This window comes from Panthera pardus, unplaced genomic scaffold (genome assembly GCF_024362965.1).
Source record: "Panthera pardus isolate Hobbes unplaced genomic scaffold, ASM2436296v1 HiC_scaffold_8, whole genome shotgun sequence".
NCBI classification, from domain to species: domain Eukaryota; kingdom Metazoa; phylum Chordata; class Mammalia; order Carnivora; family Felidae; genus Panthera; species Panthera pardus.
The window spans coordinates 9,635,749-9,656,484 of NW_026527013.1; the positions used below are offsets into that span (position 1 = coordinate 9,635,749).

The 20,736-nt window shown below is 52.3% G+C and overlaps 1 protein-coding gene across 1 annotated transcript in view; it reads right to left on the reverse strand.

Moving 5' to 3' along the window:
* The window catches only part of LOC109254011 (voltage-dependent P/Q-type calcium channel subunit alpha-1A), a 277,715-nt gene that overhangs the window by 92,475 nt on the left and 164,504 nt on the right, over window positions 1-20,736 (reverse strand). The window contains 4 exon segments of the mRNA XM_053897324.1: window positions 729-844; window positions 1,975-2,078; window positions 16,565-16,758; window positions 20,168-20,320. Coding sequence (XP_053753299.1) covers window positions 729-844; window positions 1,975-2,078; window positions 16,565-16,758; window positions 20,168-20,320 — 567 coding nt within the window.

The window sequence follows — 20,736 nt, forward strand, 5'->3', positions numbered from 1 at the left end:
CACCGGCTTCTTTGCTATGACTCAACGCTGCCCCTACCCCAGGACCTTTGCACCTGCTATCCCCTCTGCCCGGAACACCCTTCGCTAGACATCCACACGGCTTCCTTCGGGTCTGCTCGGACATCACCTCCTCGGAGAGATCCTCTCTGACCAGCCCACCTCCTCCAACTCTTTTCTACTTCCTAAGCTGCGTTATTTTTCTCCTCGGCACTGGGGAGCACCCCGCGTTGTCCGTACTTGTTTCTTTTCTGTCTCCCTCACTAGAACGTCGGAGCCCCATCTTTTGTTCTGTCACATCCTCAGAGCCTAGAGTGGGTGCTCCATAAGCATTGGGAATGGCTGAGCCAATAAACACGTGCCTGCTGCGTGGACCACCTCACTGCACACTCCACAGCCCTGGAAGGTAGGCGTGAGTGTGTCTCCATTGGACCACCCAAGAAACCGAGGCACAGGGAAGGGAGGTACGCTGCTAGGAGGCGGCAGGGCTGGGACGTAAACTAAAGTTGACGGGAACGGAGGAGGCGATGTCCTCTCCTGGCTTCACCCCGGAAGTCCCGCTGCCGTAGCCCAGATTCCGGCCTCCGGGAAGTGGGGCTCCTTGGTCAGGGGCCCTCTTTGCTCCCCCCTCAGGCCCTCCCCTCACCCACCTTCAAGCCGCGGGCATGACTCCGTGCGCGCTCCGGGGCCTGGGATTTCGGTTCCCGGGCCCCAGGATGAATGGGCCTCACCTGCTTTTGAGATCCACTCCATGTACCCGTTGAGCTCCCGTTCGATCTGCTGCTGCCTCCTCAGTTTCAGAAAGGCCCGCCGGTTCTCCACCCGCTCCCTTTCTTTGGCAAACTCCCTGCAGAAGCAGGAAAGAGCCGGGTCTGGCCGTTGTACACGTTTTAGGGACTCTGTGTGTGTGCGTGTGTGTGTGTGCGCGCGTATTTAGGGGTTCGAAAACCCCAGGAGGGCAGTGGACTTTAACACGAGGTATCAGGTCTTCTGGGAGAGCACCACAGGGATGGGGGTGTTTCTGCCAGCTTCCCACATTATCCAACAGCTGCACCCCAGCTAGAGGAAACAAGTCAAACCGAAGGCTGCACACCCCCTTCTCATTCTCTGCACTCCCGGGTGAAGAAGATTTGAAGCCCTCTTTTAGGTTAGGCCAAGGAGACACAAGCTGATTTCCTGCCACAGCCTCCCTTCCCTCATATATGCCCTCCCCCCCTTTCCCTTCCCCTCCCTCCTCTTCGTGTTTGGAACATGCGGTGGCTCTCTTGTGAGTGTGAGGCAGCCACTTTCAGACCATGAGGCATCCATGAGACCGAAAGCCTCTGCCTGGTAACGACGTCAGAGCAGAAAACCAGAAGGAACTGGGGTCCCTGATGGCACTGTGGAGCCACTATGCCGCTCCCCAGACTTCTTGTGATCAGAAAAAGAAAATCTATTTATGATTAAGCCAAAAAAACCCCACAAAACACCCAATACCCGATCTTGGGGGTACGGGACAATATATGTCATGGAAATGCATGCTTGACTGTATATTGAGATTTTGCATTTGGAAAACAGGAAGGGGAAAACCCAATCTACTGTTTTATTTTTTTTTTAATGTTAATTATAGGAAGTAGCACTCTATAGAATTTTCTTGTGTGATGGGCTGTGTGCTGGGAAAGACTTCTGAATGAGAGGTCTGCATTGGAAAGAAGCTCCCTTTTCCTGGGTGGAGGTTGCTCAATGCCAGGGGTGCAGGGTTGTGAGTCGAAGTTGCACCGGATTTCAGCCCCCTTGAGTCCTTTTGCTGGGTGCTCTCAGCAGTGCACAGCCTGTGCATCTGTACCTGACTTGCTAATAACTTTCTGGCTAACCCAAGACAAGGGAAGAAGCCTACTCTCTGCCTCTGCCTGGAGTATGAAAACAAAGGTTCGATGGCCTCTTTATGGTCAGAAGATGGTGACGGGGAGTGGGATGGGGAGAGTACCAGACACTTACCCTGACAGCACACCCAGCACGAGGTTCAGCATAAAAAAGGAGCCAATGATGATGAGGGGGATGAAGTACAACCAGTTCCAAGTGTTCCCTGAGGCATCGTTGCTCTGTGGGAGGTGAGGAGGGAAAGCGGGTGAGTGTTCAGTGGGATTCAGGTATGACCTGACAGGTGGGAGAAGGGGGAGCTCTGCTCTTAAATGTCCGTGGCCTGTGGAGTCCTAGAGCTCTGGCAGCCCAGACAAGGAAATAGAACACAGGATCAATTAGTGGGGGGAAACCTGAGAGGTATCATTAAAAGCACAAAGCCCCCTCCTAATCATGCAGCCCTCACAGGACTCAGGAACCAGCATGAAACTCAGAACTTCCCAGACCAAAATCCATGAGGAGAGAGAAAAAAAAAGCCCAATCAAAATGCACAAATGAACCCCTGGTTCCCTCCTCCTCTCTGACACAGTCACACTTTTCCCTTATAGGAGGGTGCATGAAGGCAGAGTCTGACTCCCGGGTTAAATCACCAAGACAACCAACAGGGCTGTGAGCCTTTTCCTCAAATGTCTCCCTCCTCTGTGCCCTGCAGCCTCAATGTCAATCTCAAAAATATTCCTGGAAGCGCCCAGCTCAGTTTTCAAGGTGGGGAGAAGTCCACAAGTAGAACATTCTTCTCTGGGAGAACAGAACACTGTGCCAAGAAGGAAGTAAAAGGAAGGGATGAAAATCCAGAAGAGAGAGAGAAAGAAAGAGAGAAATATAAAAAAGCAGTGCTTATGAAGTACTTACTCGTGCCAGACACTCTTCTAAGTACATCAGCCATTAGCTTAGTTAGTCAGGATACCCTATTTTATCATCGTGCCCATTTTATGGTTGGGGAAACTGAGGCCCAGAAAGACAAAAGTGCCAGCCCAAGGTCACAGAGCTAGCTGGTGACGAACATGGGATTGGATCCCAGAGCCCATGGACTTAACCTCTGTGCTGGAGAAGCCTTGGCATCAGCCGCCAGAGCAGGGGAGCTTTAGGGTGGCTCATCAGCTCTGGGCCATCTGCACAATGTGGGGCCCCCAAGAGTGGCTTTAAAAGCTCACCTTTAAAAGCACATCTAATGCTGCTGCCACCAAGCAGAAAGGCCCAAATGAGAAAGACACATACTGCCAGGTGCTGGAAAGCCTAGAGGATCTGTAATCGTCACACGCTGCTCATGGGAGGGTGACATGGTGGATGAGGGTCCTGTGTCTGGGTAACGAAGAACCACAACTGCGGGGCCTAAAACAACGGAAATTTATTGTCTCACGGTGCTTGGAGGTCAGACGTTCAAGATCCGGGTGTCGACAAGGCTGGTTCCTTCTGGAGGCTTCCAGGGAGAACCTGCCCCATGCCTCTCTCCTGGAGTCTAGGGATTCACTGAAAACACCCTTTAGTGGTTCCTTGGCTTGCAGAGGCATTGCTGTGGTCCCCACCCTCACCTCCGCGTGACGTCCTCCTTGTGTGCATGTCTGTCTCTGCGGCCAAATTCCTCCCCCACCTCCTCCCCCCAGCAGTCATACTGGATTGGGGTCCCCCCTGATGACCTCATCTTCCCACAATGACCCCACTTCCAATTAAGGTCACATTCTCAGGTGCTGGGGGCTGGGACTTCTATGTATGAACTGGAGGAGGGAGGACACAGTTCAATCCACAGCACATGGTCCAACCACTTTGGGAGATGGGTTGGGAGCTGCTGTTGAAATTAGTCACGTCCCCGCACGACCACCCGGAGATTCCCCTCCCGAGTCCTGGATAGTTACCCAACAGAAACGTGTTGGGCAAAGGCACACACAAGGTTGTTCACAGTGGCGATCTTCATAATAGCCCCAAACTGGAAATAATCTGAATCCCCCTCGACAACAAGAGAGAGGATAAATAAATGGCATAGCATGCAATGAATGACTGCCACTTGTCACATGAAACCTTACAGAGTGCGTGTCGAGCGAAGGAAGCTGGACAGAAAGGAACATCGGCGTAAGATTCCGTTATATACGAAACACAAAAACAGGCCAACCAGTCAACGATGCTTGAGGTCCTGATGGGGCACCCTTTGGGGAGGAGGTATAAGCGGGGACATTCTGATCCATGGCACAACATGGATGAATCTTGAGGACACTATGCTGGGTGAAATAAGCCAGTCATAAAGACACAAATGCTGTAGGGTTCTACTTCTGTGCGGTCCCTAGATTCACAGAGACAGGAAGTAGACAGGGGCTGGGGGAGGGGGTGGGGAGTCAGTGTTCGGTGGGGACAGAGTGTTGATTTGCAAGACGTAATTGAGTTCTGGACATGGGTGGTGACGACGGCTGCCCAAAATGAGGATGTACTTAATGCCGTGGAACTGGACACTTAAAAACGGGGAAGATGGTAAATTTTGTGTTCTGTGGGATTTCACCGTGATAAAAAAAAAAAAAAAAAAAAAAAAGGAAAATAAGACAAACAAACAAAGTCAACTTTCATCGCAGACACAGACAGGTTCTGGGGACAATTAATAGGCCAGGGCTCCTAGCTCATGCCTTTCTTCCCAGAAACACCCAAAGTTCCAATGCTGTGCTGCTAGAAGGTTCTGGAAAAAAAGAATGGAGTCAGCAGAACAGGGCTGGACAGAAGGCAAGACTGGCTTTGTGCTTTTCCTTTCCAGTGCTGTGGCAGCTGAGGGTTCTCATGCCTATTTCTTAGGCTAAATATAGTCCAGGGAGAGAAAGCCCTTACCAGCCAACACAAGAAAAAGTCTGGGCCATCTCAGGAAACAGGCTTGGGATGGGAACAGAGCAGCGGGCGTGTGTCGGTGGCGGGGTGGGGGGGAGGAGGCAGGATGGAATGGGGAGAAATGGCTGAGGCCCCTCGGAACCGAGGCGGCCCCTTCATCTCAGACTCTGCCCACACCCCAGCTCCCCAACGGGCTTAGGGCCCTCTGGGCCATGACGTGCTGGCCAGGATAATAACAGACATCCACAGGGCCAGGCACTCGGTCTACCCGAGCTCGTTTAATCCTCTCACGGACCCCCAAAGCTGGTGCGTCATCCTTCCCATCCTCCTGGGTGAGGAAACTGAGGCACAGAGAGGTAAAGTTCCATGCCCAAGGTCTGTTCTGGGTTGCGCTGTGTCCCTCCAGAAGATGTGCTGAATTTATAACCCCGGTACCTGGGAATGTGACTTTACTTGGAAATAGGGTTTCGGCAGCTGCCATCGAGTTAAGACGAGGTCGTGATGGGGGGGGCCTAGTCCAATATGACTGGCGTCCTTTTAAAGAGGAAAACACCAGGTGGAGAAGGGACGCGCAGGGGAGAGAACAGCCACATGATCACGGAGGCAGAGGGTGGAGAGAAGCCAAGGAACACCAAGGGTCAACAGCCAGAAGGAGAAGCCAGGAAGAGGCGAGGCAGGATTCTTCTCAGAGTCTCAGAGGGAGCATGGCCCTGCTGACATCTTTGTCTCGGACTTCTGGCCTCCATGTAATGGCAGCCCACCCCCCCCACCCCCAAGCCCCTCTGTCACTCTAACCTCGGATAACTCTGCTCCAGCCACATGGGCTCCTTTTGGCTCCTCAAATGCACCAGGCACAGCCCCACCCCAGGACCTTTGCACCTGCTGCCCCACCCCCGCCTGGAAAGCTCTCCTCCTAGATTCCTACATGGCTCTTCCCTCACCTCCTCCAGGTCTTTGCTCAAAAGTCACCTTCTCCAGGAAGCCCTCTTTGATGACCCTCCATTGCTGACCCCATTTCCTGCTCTATCTTTGCCCTTAGCGCTTCACCCTTTCTACGCTTTGTTTATTTCTCCTGATCACTGCCTATCTCCCCAGCTGGGATGCCAGTTCCACAAGGAACAAGGACAGCGCTTTTTTGGGTCCCTGCTGTGTTCCCTAGCACAATGCCAGGCATGCACGTAGTGCTCAATAAATGTTTGTTGAATGACTGAATGAGAGGTGGGTCCAAGTTCCCTGCCCAGCCCGCGTCCTTAGTTCTCAACCTGTTCTCCCTCTTCCCCTCTCCCTTGTTTGATTTTCTCCCTGGGACTGGCAGAGAACGTGTTGTGTTCTCTTTCCAGTCTGGCCCAAATGATTCCATTCCATGCTCTGGATCCAACAACTCACGGAGAAGGAGTTGGTGCAGGGACGGGCGCGGGTTTTGATCACCAAGTGGGCTTCCCGTGGGGTCTGCTCGGGAGCAAGACGGGAACTAGATTTCCCAGGCAGAAAGGCTGGAGCTGCCGTGGCCACGGTGACGGCAGAGAACGTGGGGCGGCCCAAACCTCCCCTCCTGGGTCTGACCTCCTTCGGCAGTTCAGGTAAAGGGCGGGTGTGTGCACAAGTCTGGGTCTGGGGAACGGAAGGAGGATGGAAACTTGCTCACTTGTCATCAGTGATACTGAAAAGGATGTGCTCTTACAGTCCCGTCTTTCCTCCAAAGGCTCAAGGAGTCCTGGTGCCTGGAACACTATTCCCCATTAGTGCTGTCACTGAGTATTTCCGGTGACATGGTAGGATGGCCTGTTCTGGTCCCCCTGTGGTTGGCTGACGGCCACACGAAGGAGTGGATGGAAATAGCCGTGCCACTTTTGCACCAGAGCACTGAAGTGTCACTGTGGGACCCTCAGGGGTCTCTCTCCTTTTGGGACAGCAAGTGGCAATGTCCTAGGGGCTCCAGAGCTGGCTCCCAAGTGACCATGTTGCACACGGCCCCCTCTCCTCCACTGCCAACCCACACTGGACATGTAGCGTGAGCAAGAAAGGAGATTTGTTGTTATTAACGTCACGGGGACTTCGGGGGATGTTTGTTACTGCCGCCTAACGTAGTTTTCCTGGCCGATACACCCTGCTGCCTCCTCGGTTTGCTCCGTCACGTCTTTCGTCTCAAATGTCACTTTCTCAATGACCCTTCCATGGAGCTCAGGAGGCGGGTGTGGAAAAAGAATGTCTCCGGCACGTCCAATGGAGAAATCGGCAAAGTTCCATATTACAGTGTGCTACGTGTTTCTGTTCCCCGAGCCTCTGCCCGGAGCCCGGAGTCCCCTCGATCTTGGTGTGGTTGATTCCTCCTCACCGCTCAGCCTTCAGCTCCTACAGTGCCCCCCCTCAGAGAAGCCTTCCTGGGCCTCCCGACCCAAAGGACTCCCTCCGGCCGCCCCCTCCAGCCCTGCCTGACATCCATTCTTCTCCCAGCATGCTCTGCTCTCTGAATCACCTAGTCAATTCATACACGTGCTTGTTTGCAAATGGCCTTTGCTCCCTAACACGTCAGCTCCCCAGTGCCCAGCACGTCACCTGGCACACAGTAGGTGCTTACCGAGCAGCACGCAGTAGGTGTTTACCGAGCATCGGCGGCATGGCGAATGCACGGAACCCTGAGGCCCCTGGGGGCGGACTGTTTAAATAACACTAAGGAGGCAAGACCGTATTTATCTCGGGTCCAAAGGATTGGGCTCTTTCCCTGGAATGCGATCGCTTTAGTAGAGGACTATCGCTTTAGTAGAGGACTTCCGAGCCAAAGAAAATGCCCCGTGATTTCCACAATTTCCAGACCCGGTGGATGGGGAAACTGAGGCTGAGGAAGGCAAGGTGATTTGCTGGCTCACACAGGGTGTGGAGAGCACAGCTGGGGTGAGAACCAGCCTTCGGGCTTGCAACAGAGTGAATTTTTTTTCCCCTACTTCACCCCTTCGCTGCATTTACATAGTAGTTTCCATCTATAATGGTTGGTCCAGGAGAGCCTTAAAGGAGATGCGGATTCATCCCAGCCTCGGCCCCAGGGCACGCATCAAACAAATTAATGACTGAGTCCCAGTAAAATTCTGAAGTGCCTTCTGTTTTACGGTTTATTTTCCTCTAACGTTCTGAGAATGGTTCATTCAGAGAAAAGTATAGAGGATGTTAAAAAAAAAAATATTCAGCTCAGGAGAACACCCAGTTCCCCAGCCTCCCGGATAAAAACGATGTGGGTTTGACCGTGAAAGAGCCAAGGTCCCACAGTGGTGGTGCGGGAGGTCGAATGTCCCAGTTTACACCCATTGTAGATCATGCAACGCCTGTTAATTATTTTTTGAGTCCTCCTTTACCTGTTTGCTCTCAAAACTGTCCCGGTTTGGATGATAAATTATACAGCCTCTCCGCCTGTCCCCTCCTGGGACCTCACCCCCTCCCTCGTCTGCCCTTACTCTCTCAACCAGCCATGTGAGCCACCTTGCTGCTCCTCACAAATACCAGGCGTGCTCCTGCCCCAGGGCCTTTGCACTGGCTATCCTGGGTCTTCCTTCCTTAACATACTTCCATGGCCCCCCTCACCTCCTTCAGGGCTTATTAGGAGAAGTACAACCTCTCGCTCTGATGATCCACAACCCCTCTACTGCTTAATTTTTCTCCCCAAGCTCCCACCGCCCTCTCACACAGGAGTCTGCCAAGAACCCATGGACTAGCCACTTGTGTTTGTAAATTCTGGCTTTGTTGGCACACAGCCATGTCCATCATGTATTTTCTCCGTGGCTGCTTTGTTGCGACTGAGCAGTTGCGACAGAGACTGTATGGCCCACGAAGCCTAAAATATTTAAGATACTTGGCCCTTGACACACACATACACACAATCTCTTCGTTATGTTGATCAACTCCACCCTCCGCTAAAATGTCAACTCTCCCCAGACAGGGATTTTTGTCTTTTCCATTCACCACATACGCAAGGTGGCCGGAAGACGACCTGCACACAGGAGGCATTCAAGGAATGTTTGTTGAATGAATACGTGATCCCAAGCCCCCTAAAGTCTGATGCTTTGATATTGGCCACAGTGAGCATCTATGAATAAAAAAGGTTTAGGTCAAAGACCAGTGTCAACCACGATCGGCCATGTGTCAAGGGACACACATTCACAACCAACTAGGCACACTTTGCTGCTTACTTAACTGACGTTAACCGAAAGAGAGAAATAAAGAGTGACAGAGACAGAAAAGGCACAGGAAAGCACAGAGAGGTGGGGAGGGAGAGGGAGACAGAGAAGACAGGCGGAGGAGGAGGAGACAGAGACAGATGTGGAGTAAGAGGGACCAAGACAGAGAGGGAGACAGAAGGGGAGAGTCAGAAAGAGGGGAGGGGGTATAATGTTTAGTTCCCAGTGCCGGGTTCGAGTCCTGATTTCACCACCCTTGGCTATAGGACCTTGGCAGGTCGTTTCGCCCCTCTGGGCCTCAGTTTCCTCATCTGGAAGATGGGGTGAAAAATGTCTTGTCTCACAAGTTGTTCCCCAGATCAGTCGAAAGGGCAAGAAGACATGTGGCGCCCAGCGAACTCTGTAAATGGCGGCCAGAAATTAACTCAGGATGTCTTGTCGTGCCAGGACCCCCTGGCTGTTCACGAAGGGTCCTGTTTTTTGTTTTTTTTTTTAAGTTTATTTACTTTTGAGAGACAGAGACAGAGCGTGAGTGGGGGAGGGGCAGAGAGAGGGGGAGACACAGAATCCGAATCAGTCTCCAGGCTCCGAGCGGACAGCACAGAGCCCGATGCGGGGCTCGAATGCACAAACTGTGAGATCATGACCCGAGCTGAAGTCGGGTGCTTAACGGACTGAGCCACCCAGGTGCCCCCGTGAGACGTGCTGGAGGGCCCCAGCCTCTCCGCCTCCCGTCCCTGGTATCTACCACCTAAATGCGGCCTCGAGGCTGCTTTGGCCCAGCAGAGCCCTCCTGAGCTTCCCCAAGCCTCCACCATCACAAGCGGGAAAAGACCAATTTTTGGTCACCATATCAGGTGACAGGTGTTAACTAATCGTTGTGCAACATGCGTACGTCAAATCATTATCCTGTACCTCTTAAACTTGTATCTCAATAAAGCCAAAAACGGGCGCACCCGGGTGGCTCAGTCGGTTGAGTGTCCGACTTCTGCTCAGGTCACGATCTCGCGTTTGTGGGTTCGAGCCCCGCGTGGGGCTCTGTGCCGACAGCTCGGAGCCTGGAGCCTGCTTGGGATTCTGTGTCTCCCTCTCTCTCTCTGCCCCTCCCCTGCTCGTGCTGTCTCTCTCTGTCCTCAAAAAATAAAAAATAAGACATCAAAAAAAAAAAAAACCTTAAAACAAAATACAAAAACAAAAAAAATGTCTGAAATCTCTGAGGTAGGCTCTTTTGTTCCTGATTTCTATCTTTTCTGCCCCAGACTTTATTTTTTAAGTTTTAATGTTTATTTACTTTGAGAGAGAGAGAAAGCGAGAGTGAGAGAGCCTGAGTACATGAGTGGGGGAGGGGCAGAGGAAGAGGGAGAGAGAGAATCCCAAGCAGGCTCTGCGCCATCAGGCTCTGCTTAACCGACTGAGGCCCCCCCACCCCCACCAGGCACCCCTGCTCTGGATTTTAGACAGCTTTAAGAAATTATTCCGGGGCGCCTGGGTGGCGCAGTCGGTTAAGCGTCCGACTTCAGCCAGGTCACGATCTCGCGGTCCGTGAGTTCGAGCCCCGCGTCAGGCTCTGGGCTGATGGCTCGGAGCCTGGAGCCTGTTTCCGATTCTGTGTCTCCCTCTCTCTCTGCCCCTCCCCCGTTCATGCTCTGTCTCTCTCTGTCCCAAAAATAAAATAAAAAAAAAAAAAAAAAAGAAATTATTCCGTTAAAAATTAAACTGCTCTCTCTCTCCCTCCTTCTCTCCCTTCCCCCATATCTATTTCCCAGACCGGATCAGGGCACCTGGTCCCACCACGTCCCTGGCTGACAACCACAGGCCATGCTCTCAACCTCCGACTCTCATTTGTAATTCGGCGGGGGGGGGGGGGGGCGGTAACCTCTCCTTCTCATGTTATTCATAAACCAAACTCCTGACTTTATTTGGATTTCATCGGTTTTCCCATCGACGTCCCCTCTCTGTTCCCCTTGCAGTTCCCCGCGCTGCATCTAGCAATCACATCTCCTTCGGCCCCTCTGGTCTGTGACGGTTTCTCAGTCTTTCCTTGTTGATCGTGACCTTGACGGTCTGGAAAAGGACAGGCCAGGTATCCTGCGGGATGCCCTCCATTCTGGGTTTGTCCGATGTTTTGCTCATGATTACGCAGGGGTTGTGAGTCTTGGGGAAGACAGCCCATGGGGTCCCTGCCCCTCACGTCAATCAAGGGCCACACGATTACATATTCCCTGGGGGTGTTGGCTTAAGGTGGGGTCTCCCCACTCTAAAATGACGACATCTTGGGGCGCCTGGGTGGCGCAGTCGGTTAAGCGGCCGACTTCAGCTCAGGTCACGATCTCGCAGTCTGCGAGTTCGAGCCCCGCGTCGGGCTCTGGGCTGATGGCTCAGAGCCTGGAGCCTGCTTCCGATTCTGTGTCTCCCTCTCTCTCTGTCCCTCCCCCGTTCATGCTGTGTCTCTCTCTGTCTCAAAAATAAATAAACGTTAAAAAAAAAATTTTTTTAAATGACGATATCTCCCGCTTATTTAATAATCAAACAGGGGCGCCTGGGTGGCTCAGCTGGTTAAGCGTCCGACTCTCGATCTCAGCTCAGGTCTTGATCTCAGGGTCATGAGTTCAAGCCCTGCGTTGGGCTCCATGGTGGGCATGAAGCCTGCTTAAAAAATAATCAAGTAAAAACGACCACTTGTCATTGCTATGTCAATCAGCCCTTCGGTGCGGGCTCTCTCTGGACACATTAGCAAGAAAAGAGCACCCAACGTACCATGGGCACACTGGGAAAATGTTCATGTCCCTCTTCCTCTCTGTTTCCTGGTATAATCTTTTTTTTCCCCTCCTAAATAGATAACAAGACAAGTTTAAATATTTTTTTTTCCCGATTGTAAAGGAAATTGTGATCTCTGCAGAAAAATGTGGTGATACAGAGAAGTATCGGGCAAATACCGATTCCTGAATCCTAGAGGCCATCTTGGTAGTGTTTTCCAGTCTCTTCTTCCTAACTTCTATTTTCAAACGCACACGCTTGAGCTCAGAGCACCCTGGTCTCAGACTTCCCGTCTTCGGAATTGTGAGAAAATAAACTTCCGTTGTTTAAGCCACCTGCTCTGTGCTGTTTGTAACGGTAGCCTGAGCTAAGACATAAGGTTTACCTCACCTTGATTCTTTTTTTAAACAACGTTTTATTTATTTCTGAGAGAGAGCACGTGCGAGTAGGGGAGGGGCAGAGAGAGCGGGAGACAGAGAGTCCTAAACAGGCTTCACGCTGTCAGCGCAGCGCAGAGCCCGGCTCGGGGCTCAAACTCGCCAACTGTGAGATCATGACCTGAGCCGAAATCAGGTCAGCTGCTTAACCGGCTGAGCCACCCAGGCGCACTGCCTGCATGCTTTCCAGAAAATCGACTTCCCCGGGCAGCCTGGGTGGCTCAGTCGGTTGAGCGTCCGACTTCGGCTCAGAGTCTGTGAGTTCGAGCCCCGCGTCGGGCTCTGGGCTGACGGCTCAGAGCCCGGAGCCTGCTTCGGATTCTGTGTCTCCCTCTCTCTCTGCCCCTTTCCCCGTTCGCGCTCTGTCTCTCTCTGCCTTTCAAAAATAAATAAATGTTAAAAAAAATTTTTTTAAAGAAAATCAATTCCCCCCTACTCATCATCAGACAGTGAGCATCTCCCTGCATCCTTAAATATTCTCCCAACAGATGCTTTTTAATGACGGCGTAATATTCCCTCATACAAAGGGACCATACGGCATTTAACCGCTTGCTTCCAGCTCTGTTCTATTTTTATAAGTAGCGCTGAGATGCACATCCCGATATAAACCTTTGACAGCACTGCTGATCAGTGGAGGTTAGGCTTTTTCTGAAAGGCGCTTTAACCAGGAAGCCACGCGGCAAAGAAAAGAAACCAGTCGTCGCTGGGGAAACCTGGAGGAGGGCCGAACACGCCGTGCAGGTCAGCGGCTGCTGTTCCCTCTGCCGCGAATGCTCTCCCACAAACAGCTGCCTGGTGCTCTGCTCCTTTGGGGACGTGCCCCTTCCTCTGAGGAGCCCTCCCTGACTGCCTGACCTAGACCAGCCCCGCCTTCCCCTTGTGCTGCTTCCGTCCTCATAGGGCACGTCGCCACGGCCCGCCTTCTGCCTTCGTTTGCGGTCTACCTCCCACTTTAGGACCAGCTCCTTATCTGTCGTGTTTGCCTGTGTCTGTCTCCCTTATGAGAGTGGGTTGATTTTTGTCTTCTTGTGCTGGGTCCCCAGTCACCTGCCCATTGCCCAGCGCACAGTAGGTGCTCAACAGTTACTGAACACATGGCTGGATTTCAAGGACACTGAGAAAAGAAGCGAGCTATTGGGAGTGCCCACCCAGGCAGGCGACGTCCCCTTGGCATCTGCGCCCATCGATCCTAAGACGCTTGGAGCATGTGTGTCGGAAAGATTCCAGACACTGTGGCTGCCTGTGGCTGGATGGACTGAGGGGGGTGTCCTAGGGCTGGGCAGGGCTGGCCGAAGGCAGCACGTAAAAGGAGAGCCCAGATGGACCTGGAAAAATCAACTGCTCTGTCCTCGGCGGCAGAAACTCAACGACGGCCACCTTAGTCCCTGCCTCTGGCGACGAGGGGCTCCGGTGGCTGTACGGAATGCCAAGGGCCGTCGGCAGCTACTAGAAGCTGGAAGAGGCCAAGAAGGATCCTCCCCCACAGCCTTCGGAGGGAGCCTGGCCCTGCCTAGGCCTCGATGTGGGATTTCTGGCACCCAGACCGCAAGACAATGAACGTCTGCTGTTTCAGCCACCACTTTGTGGTACCAGATCACTGCTGGGGTTTCTACGACAGCGGGATGTAAGCGCATGGAAAGTTCCAGAAGGCTACTCTGAGTTAGTGGCAGCTACCAGTGGGGTGAGGGTGGGGAATAAAGTGGGACCCCACAGCTCACTCCTCTGCCTCAGGTGCTGCTGGAGTTTTTTACGGGGTAAAATTCTGAAAATGTTTCTGAAAGGAGTGTCCACCAGGGGCGGGGAGGGTTCGGCCTACGCAGACCAGGCACGGTTGTAAGCACTTCACAGGCGCCCACCTCACCCAGTCCTCCTTCCCTGTGAGGTAGGACTGTGCTTCTGTTCATATTGCACACGCGGAAGTGAGGCACAGGGAGGCCAAGTGACTTGCCCAAGGTTGCACAGCAAGGAAAGGCGGGGGGGGGAGCCAGGATGGGAACCCAGGCAGTCTGGTGCCTCTGACTCTGTGCTCTCACCGCTTCCCCAAGGCGGCTCAGCTCTAAGCTTCCAGGACAAACATCCCTTCCAACGATGGTGCTTAGGACTAGAGAATCTTCTGGAAGTCTGTGGTCGCGCTCACACTTCTCCTCCCACCACCAAGCACATCCCCAGTGTCTTCCCCTGAAACTCTGGACGTCTTCTCCGGATGCCTGACCCCACGACACAAACCCTTGCCCGTGTTCACAATTTTCTTAGCTTCTGCTCCCCAGTCCCTTTCTCTGCCCGGCTTCCCTTAACCTTCCTGGCTCCCAGCTGTTTCACTTCCAGGAGGGTTCATTTCCCCTGAAGCCCCCCCTCTTTCACCATGCTTGCAAAGACCTAGAGCCCCATAAAAGCCCCCCCCCCCCCGCAAACTTTTGCCAAGTGGGTGTAACCTTTTGTCCAGGGTGTCTGCCAGTGAGGCCCAAGAGAGAGACTGAACATCTCCCAGATCTGAAGTCTGTTCCTAGGGAGGCTGTGCTCAGGCAAGGTCTTCATGCAAATTAGAACACCATGTGTCTTTCCTCCATCCTTTACTTTTGTCGAAAACTAGAATCGTGGTAGACATTGGTGTCGCCTACGATACAAATTACACTCCTGTGATGCGGTGACATGTGCAGTGTGTGACACGCACAGCTGTCCACGGCACTTGTGCCATCCCGTCCCGGGCGGCACTCTCCACCCCACCCTAAAAGGAGCCACTGATCCGAAGGATGGGTCCCTGTAGATCTCCCTCCACCCGCCAAAGGGAAACTTCCTTAAGAAACATGAACCGGGACCAAGAGGAGAGTTCGGGAACCCTGTACGCAGGAGGAAGCCCTCTGGGATTGCTTCCCCAGCAGGCCAAGCCAGGACTCCTATGGGCAGAGCCTTCACTGGCAATTTCAGCACTCAGGGCAGGCGGAGAGGACGCTTCTGTGAGTCAGCAGAGGGATGCGTGCGGAGCAGCCCCAGGATGCCCCGCGGGGTGGCTACACCCGTGGCATCCTCGTGTTTGATCCTGAATCCCCGACTCCACACATCTCCAGCTGCTGACAGGCGACTGGCCTGCGGGGCGGGGGGGGGGGGCCTCTCACCTGCACAGGAGGGTGAGAGGAGGGTGTGCTCTGTTTAGGGCGGAGGGGCCTCTAAAACCTGCACCCCCAAATATCAAAATTACAAGGGCATTGTAGCCGTTGGCCCAGTGATCCCACTTCCGGGAAGGGATACCACCGACCCCAGCTGTATCTGCACAAGGGCGAAGAGACATGCATGTGGCAGAGCTCAGGGCAGCACGGAGCTCAGGGTCAGAGGGCGGGGAGACCACTGAAACATTTGTCTCTGGGGAACCGATCAAATAAACCATGGCCCGCCCGACAATGGAGCACTATGCAGCTGTACAAAAGAATGAGGACGTGTCCTGCCACGGAAAGATCTCCAGGATATGTTGTTACGGGGTGGGGGGGGGAATCACAGAACACAACAGCGCGTATAGAACGCTACACTTTGGAGTAAGAAAGAGGGGGGAGAATGTGGATTCGATGACACTTACATTTGCATAAGTAACACTGAAAGCATAGACCAGGGAAGTAAAGGGGTCGCACATCGTGGGGGGATAGGCAACAGGACAGAAGTGGGGCAGACAGGAGCATACACCTCCTTGGATGTGTCTCTAACATTTTCAAGATTTTGGACAAGAGTACTGACGGAGGCCCATATACTCTTGTAAATATTTAAAAGCTACTAAATAAAATATGCTCTATGCCTCTCCTTTGTAAACATACTTTCATAAGCACTAGGAAGGTCAATTTAGAACCTAGATGTCTGCACTGGATCACGACGTGAGCAAAGCCAGCCTTGCTCCCTGGCCACGCACGGCTCTGTCTGGCCCAGGGGAAGGGGGCTTCATGCATAGATGCATGGGCATTTCTGCTTGCATTAGTCTAAGCTCCAGCCACATTTGTGCCAACAGATGCCTCCAGAACATGTGGCACCATTGGACAACAGACCCACGGGAGAATCTCACTGCAAGTCCATGGAATCAGAAAATTCCAGAATCCCAGATGATCCAAGAGTGGGGTCTAGAAAGTGGGGTAAGTGGTGCCAGTTCCTGGTAGACATGTCCCCTGAGCCCCGGGGATGCCTCACCCTACGGGGAGGGGCATGGCTGGCAGAGGGCCAGCGAAGGTCCCAGCACAGAGCCCCTTTGTACAGATCCAAGGATATTACTTTTTTTATCCATGTTGGTTTTTGAATCACACAAGCTTTACATATTAAAAAAAATCTAAAATTATATTTAAACACTTGCACAGTGAAAACTTATTCAGCATCGGTGTGCCTTCTGGATTTCCACATCCTGAGGGGCCTCCTCTACTTAAAGTTCTGGGCACCTGCACCTCCCCTCCCTCTCTGGTTCAGAGTCCCTCCAATGCAGCCTCAGGAATTGGCTGGTCCAGGAGGGCCACCTGCCCCCAAATTTGCATCACTTACGTTGTAGAGGAGGTCAGTCCACCCTTCCATGGTGATGCACTGGAAAACAGTCAGCACTGCAAATAGGATGTTGTCGAACTGAGTGATCCCATTGTTGGGCCCTTCCCAGTAGGGCTGACATTTGGTCCCATTGGGGCAGGTGCGGGCGGGTTCCTCTGTCCCACACGGAGCCGGAGACTCACCCTGAATGTCATCTATGAAAGAGAAGAGGAGAAAAATCAGGGGAAGGGGCTGGGAAAATCAACTCTGAGAAATAGGGGCTGTAAAGATTCAATGCTGTTGCAAAAACAAAGACTACTGGAATGAATTTATCAATGTTTGTTTTTTAAGTTTGGCTTTGTTGATCTAGTCATTGGTGTCTGTTTTAGGAATTTCTTCTCTAAGCTTTATTATTTTTCCTGTGCATTTCCCAAACTTTCGCCATGCATTCCCTTTCTTTAAGGCTACAAATTGCCCTCTGAGTGCAGCTTTAGCTGCATCCCACAAAATCTGTCATGCATTATTGTCATTATTGCGCAAGTAATAATAAAGCATAGATAACCAAGATACTTTTTTTTTAAGTCAGATATATAAAAATAGAATAGTATAATGAATCCCCATGTACCTATCATCAACTTTAACACTTATCAACTCAGGGTTAATCTTGCTTCATCCGTATCCCCTCCCCACACTTTGCCTTGCCACTAGAATATTTTTTTAAAGCAAATCTCAGATACCCTATCATGTCATCCACAAATAAGAAGCAGGTCTCTTAATTTCCAAACACTTTCTGAGTTATCCTTTTGTTACCAATTTCCAGCTTAATTACACTGTGGTCAGAGGATATGTTCTGTATAATTCAGTCCTTCAAAATCTGTTGAGATGTGCTCTATGTTCCCGAATACAGCCAGTTTTGATGAATATGCTGTGTGCTTTGTGCCGTGGTTGGGTGCTGTGTCCTCCAGACTTCCATTAGGACAAATAGGTCAGTCGTGTTATGCTGTTATTCTGTAGCCTGATTTTTTTCTCTTCTCTTCTTTTTCCATTTCCTTTTCTCTTCTCTCCTCTCTTCACTTTTCTCCTCCTCTTTCTTTCTTTCTTTCTTTCTTTCTTTCTTTCTTTCTTTTTTTTTTTTTTAGATGTACTAGGCACAGGGAGCTGTTCTGGGGGCGAGGAAGGCCAGTACACATAGTACTTACTTACCCTTAGGCACAGGCGCTAAGTTTTCTCCCCAAACGGCAAGAGGCAGATTGTAAAAATGCCACAAGGAAAGAGACACTTGCCAACAGATGCTGCTTTCGCAGACAACCAACGACAGCTTCGTGGCGAGGTTGGGCTGGGCGCCCGAGCTGGGGTCTGAATTCCAAGGGATTGAGGGCGAGACCCCAGGAGCACACGGGAGCACAGAATGACCTGGGTGTGTCCCCACTGGACCAGAGTAGCAGGTACGAGAGGGTCCTGTTCAGTGAGTCGCACTTTTGAAGGATTTCAGAGAGCGACATTGTCCGCCAGGAAAGCAGCCCAATGTGCAAACTCAAGCTCTCCACCAAACAAAAATGTATCTCAATGTATGTGCTACGGGCACGAATGCCAACCTCCACTCAGCACGCAGCAGAGAGAAATAAACGATGGAATGTGTGAATTTTATTGGCCTTTGAAACTCCAGTTGAAGGTCATGCAAAGAGACACCTGCCACTCTGGGAAGTGACACTCAGTGCTTGAGAAGCACTGACCACACTGGCCGCTCGTTTAACTGGCTGCACATGCCTCCCTCATTCACGCTGCACTTGGGACAGGGGCTGCGATTTAATAAATACAGGTTGGAAGGCAAAATCTTCTGAACAAAAGGCTAAGAGCAGGGAGAGGGGAAATGCACAGGTTCCTATAGCAGACGAGAACCGCTGTTGTTTGGGAAGGCCGCCTCTGTCCAGAACCTTCTCTGTCTCCACCCTGCGACCACATCGGGCTCAGTTCCCACCCCCGTGCGGCCCCCTGCGTCAGCCAGTGAACGCCGGTCCCGCCTTCCCTTCAATGGCTCCGGAAGGTTCGTTCATGTTTGCCGAGGGTGGGGAGATCAGAGCACGCATCGGGCTTCACTGCTACGAGCTGGTGGCAGACAAGGAGTCTTGTCTGGAAGCTGTTGGAAATCAGGAAGCCCTCCACTTTACCTTTGCATTTCCCGGAGGGCTGAGCACAGTTCTGGGTGTGCAGGAACCGGGTTCCCGATGACAAAAGAGTGCAGCTGGAAACCTGACTCTCTTTAGCAAGTTTGCATCGTGGTGCTCTTGATTTCGTTCCCACCCCCCCCACCCAGCCTTCCGTCCCCCCTCCCCCTGCCCCCCATCACGAAACACTCTGAGGGCTGCTTCTAGAAAAGCAACCGTCCGGAGAGTCTGAGGAATTTGGTTATAAATATATTTTAAAATTAACCTGCTGCCTGGGTGTCTGTCTATATCGGTCTCTTACTCACACGCCTTATATTTTTAATCGCGAGCTTTTCAGTTATCCTCCTAAATCGGGGCTTCCTACCCACCCCGCAGCTGCCCCACCCACATCTGCCCCCTCACAACCCCACCTAGGCCCAAGCCAGTTGTGTCTGCTTGGCTGGAGAGAAAAAGAAAGGAAGGAAGGAAGGAAGGAAGGAAGGAAGGAAGGAAGGAAGGAAGGAAGGAAGGAAGAAAGAAAGGAAGAAAGAAAGAAAGAAAGAAAGAAAGAAAAGAAAGAAAAACCCAATAAAACCTCAACACTTAGGATCCAGGAGTCCTGGTTTCTCTGCTCTCGGCTGACTTTTCCGAGGGGCCCTGCCCTGTATCTCTCCCTCCTGCATTTCCGCCCGGGGTGACGAGGCCAGGCGCAAAAATAGCTCTGCCTCAATTAACACCTTCTTCATCGGGGAAAGAAATAATTAGGACATCCCATATTGAGCAAACTTCACAAGCCCAGGAGAGAAGGAGTCAGGAGAAGCAAGAGAAAAAGGAGGAAGGAGAAAGCACATCTTGAATACACGTTTTCCGTCCCCCGTGGGGCGGCCCGGGGCCAGGGCTCTGCCTCTTGGGGGTCACCAGGAGGAGATGGCCCGTGGGGAGCCACTCCCGGCCAGATCCCTCTGCCCACCTAGCAAGACAGGCCTGAAACCTCTTTCTTTTCTGACAGGGACTCCCCCTCAGCGTCACCGTCCTCTCTGTCCACCCCATGAATTCGTGGTCCCCTCGCCCCGTGACCAGCCCTGCCGATGGGCCCGTCTGCACCAAGATGGCCAGTGGCCCCCAAACTGACATACAGGCTTCTCTCCTTATCCAATTCCGTTTGGTACTTGGGCTTCAGGGAGCAAAAGGGTTTGGAGAGCAGGAAACGTCACTGAAAATGGATCTGGAAGCTACCGGGTCCCCGTGTGTGTAGACAGCGGGGGAACGCCATCCGGGGACCCCAACGCAAGGCCCTAGAACTACCGAGACCTCGAGGGCTATTTCACCCCCCCCCCCCCCCCTCGCTCTGCCTGCAGCACTTCGGAAGCAAGCTCTCCCAGCTGCCCGGAAAAAGAAGCAAAACCCTGCATCTCCCTTCCGGGAGCTCGTCCCCAAGGGAGGAAGCTTGGGAAAGTAACATCATGCTGCTTGGACCTACCTGTCCCCTCTTCAAAGCAGGTGGTATGAAATTTTCCCATATAAAATTCTAACCCTATGATTGCAAAAATAAGAATTGCAAAAAACAGGAGGAGGCCAATCTGCAGCAGGGGGATCATTGCCTTCATGATCGACTTCAAGACGACTTGTAAACCTGGGGAGACACAGAGAGAGCCCCACAGCTCCATGAGCGAGCGCCCCAAACCCCAGGCACCCCGAGCACACGCGAAGCTGAGGGTGGGGTGACAAGGCTGTTTGTTATCCAATGGGAAGAATCCCTCCGGGTATGTGAGGGCACTTTTCACTTTAAAGTATTTTTTAAGTATTTGACACATGCTGGGTCATCTGATGACCTTTTAGGCAAGACAGGCGTGGAGACTGGTTGCTTTCGGAGCCGTCCTCCTAAGTGTAGGGCGGCCTTCACCCAGAGAGGGGAGCCTTTTCTTAATTCTTCCCACCGAGAGGGGGCGTCTTTTCCTAATTCATGCAAAGGCTGCAGTTAGGTTAGCCCCACCTCTACTCGGGGAAAGCAATCAATGTCCTAGTTCCGGTCCCGGGGAAACCAGACAT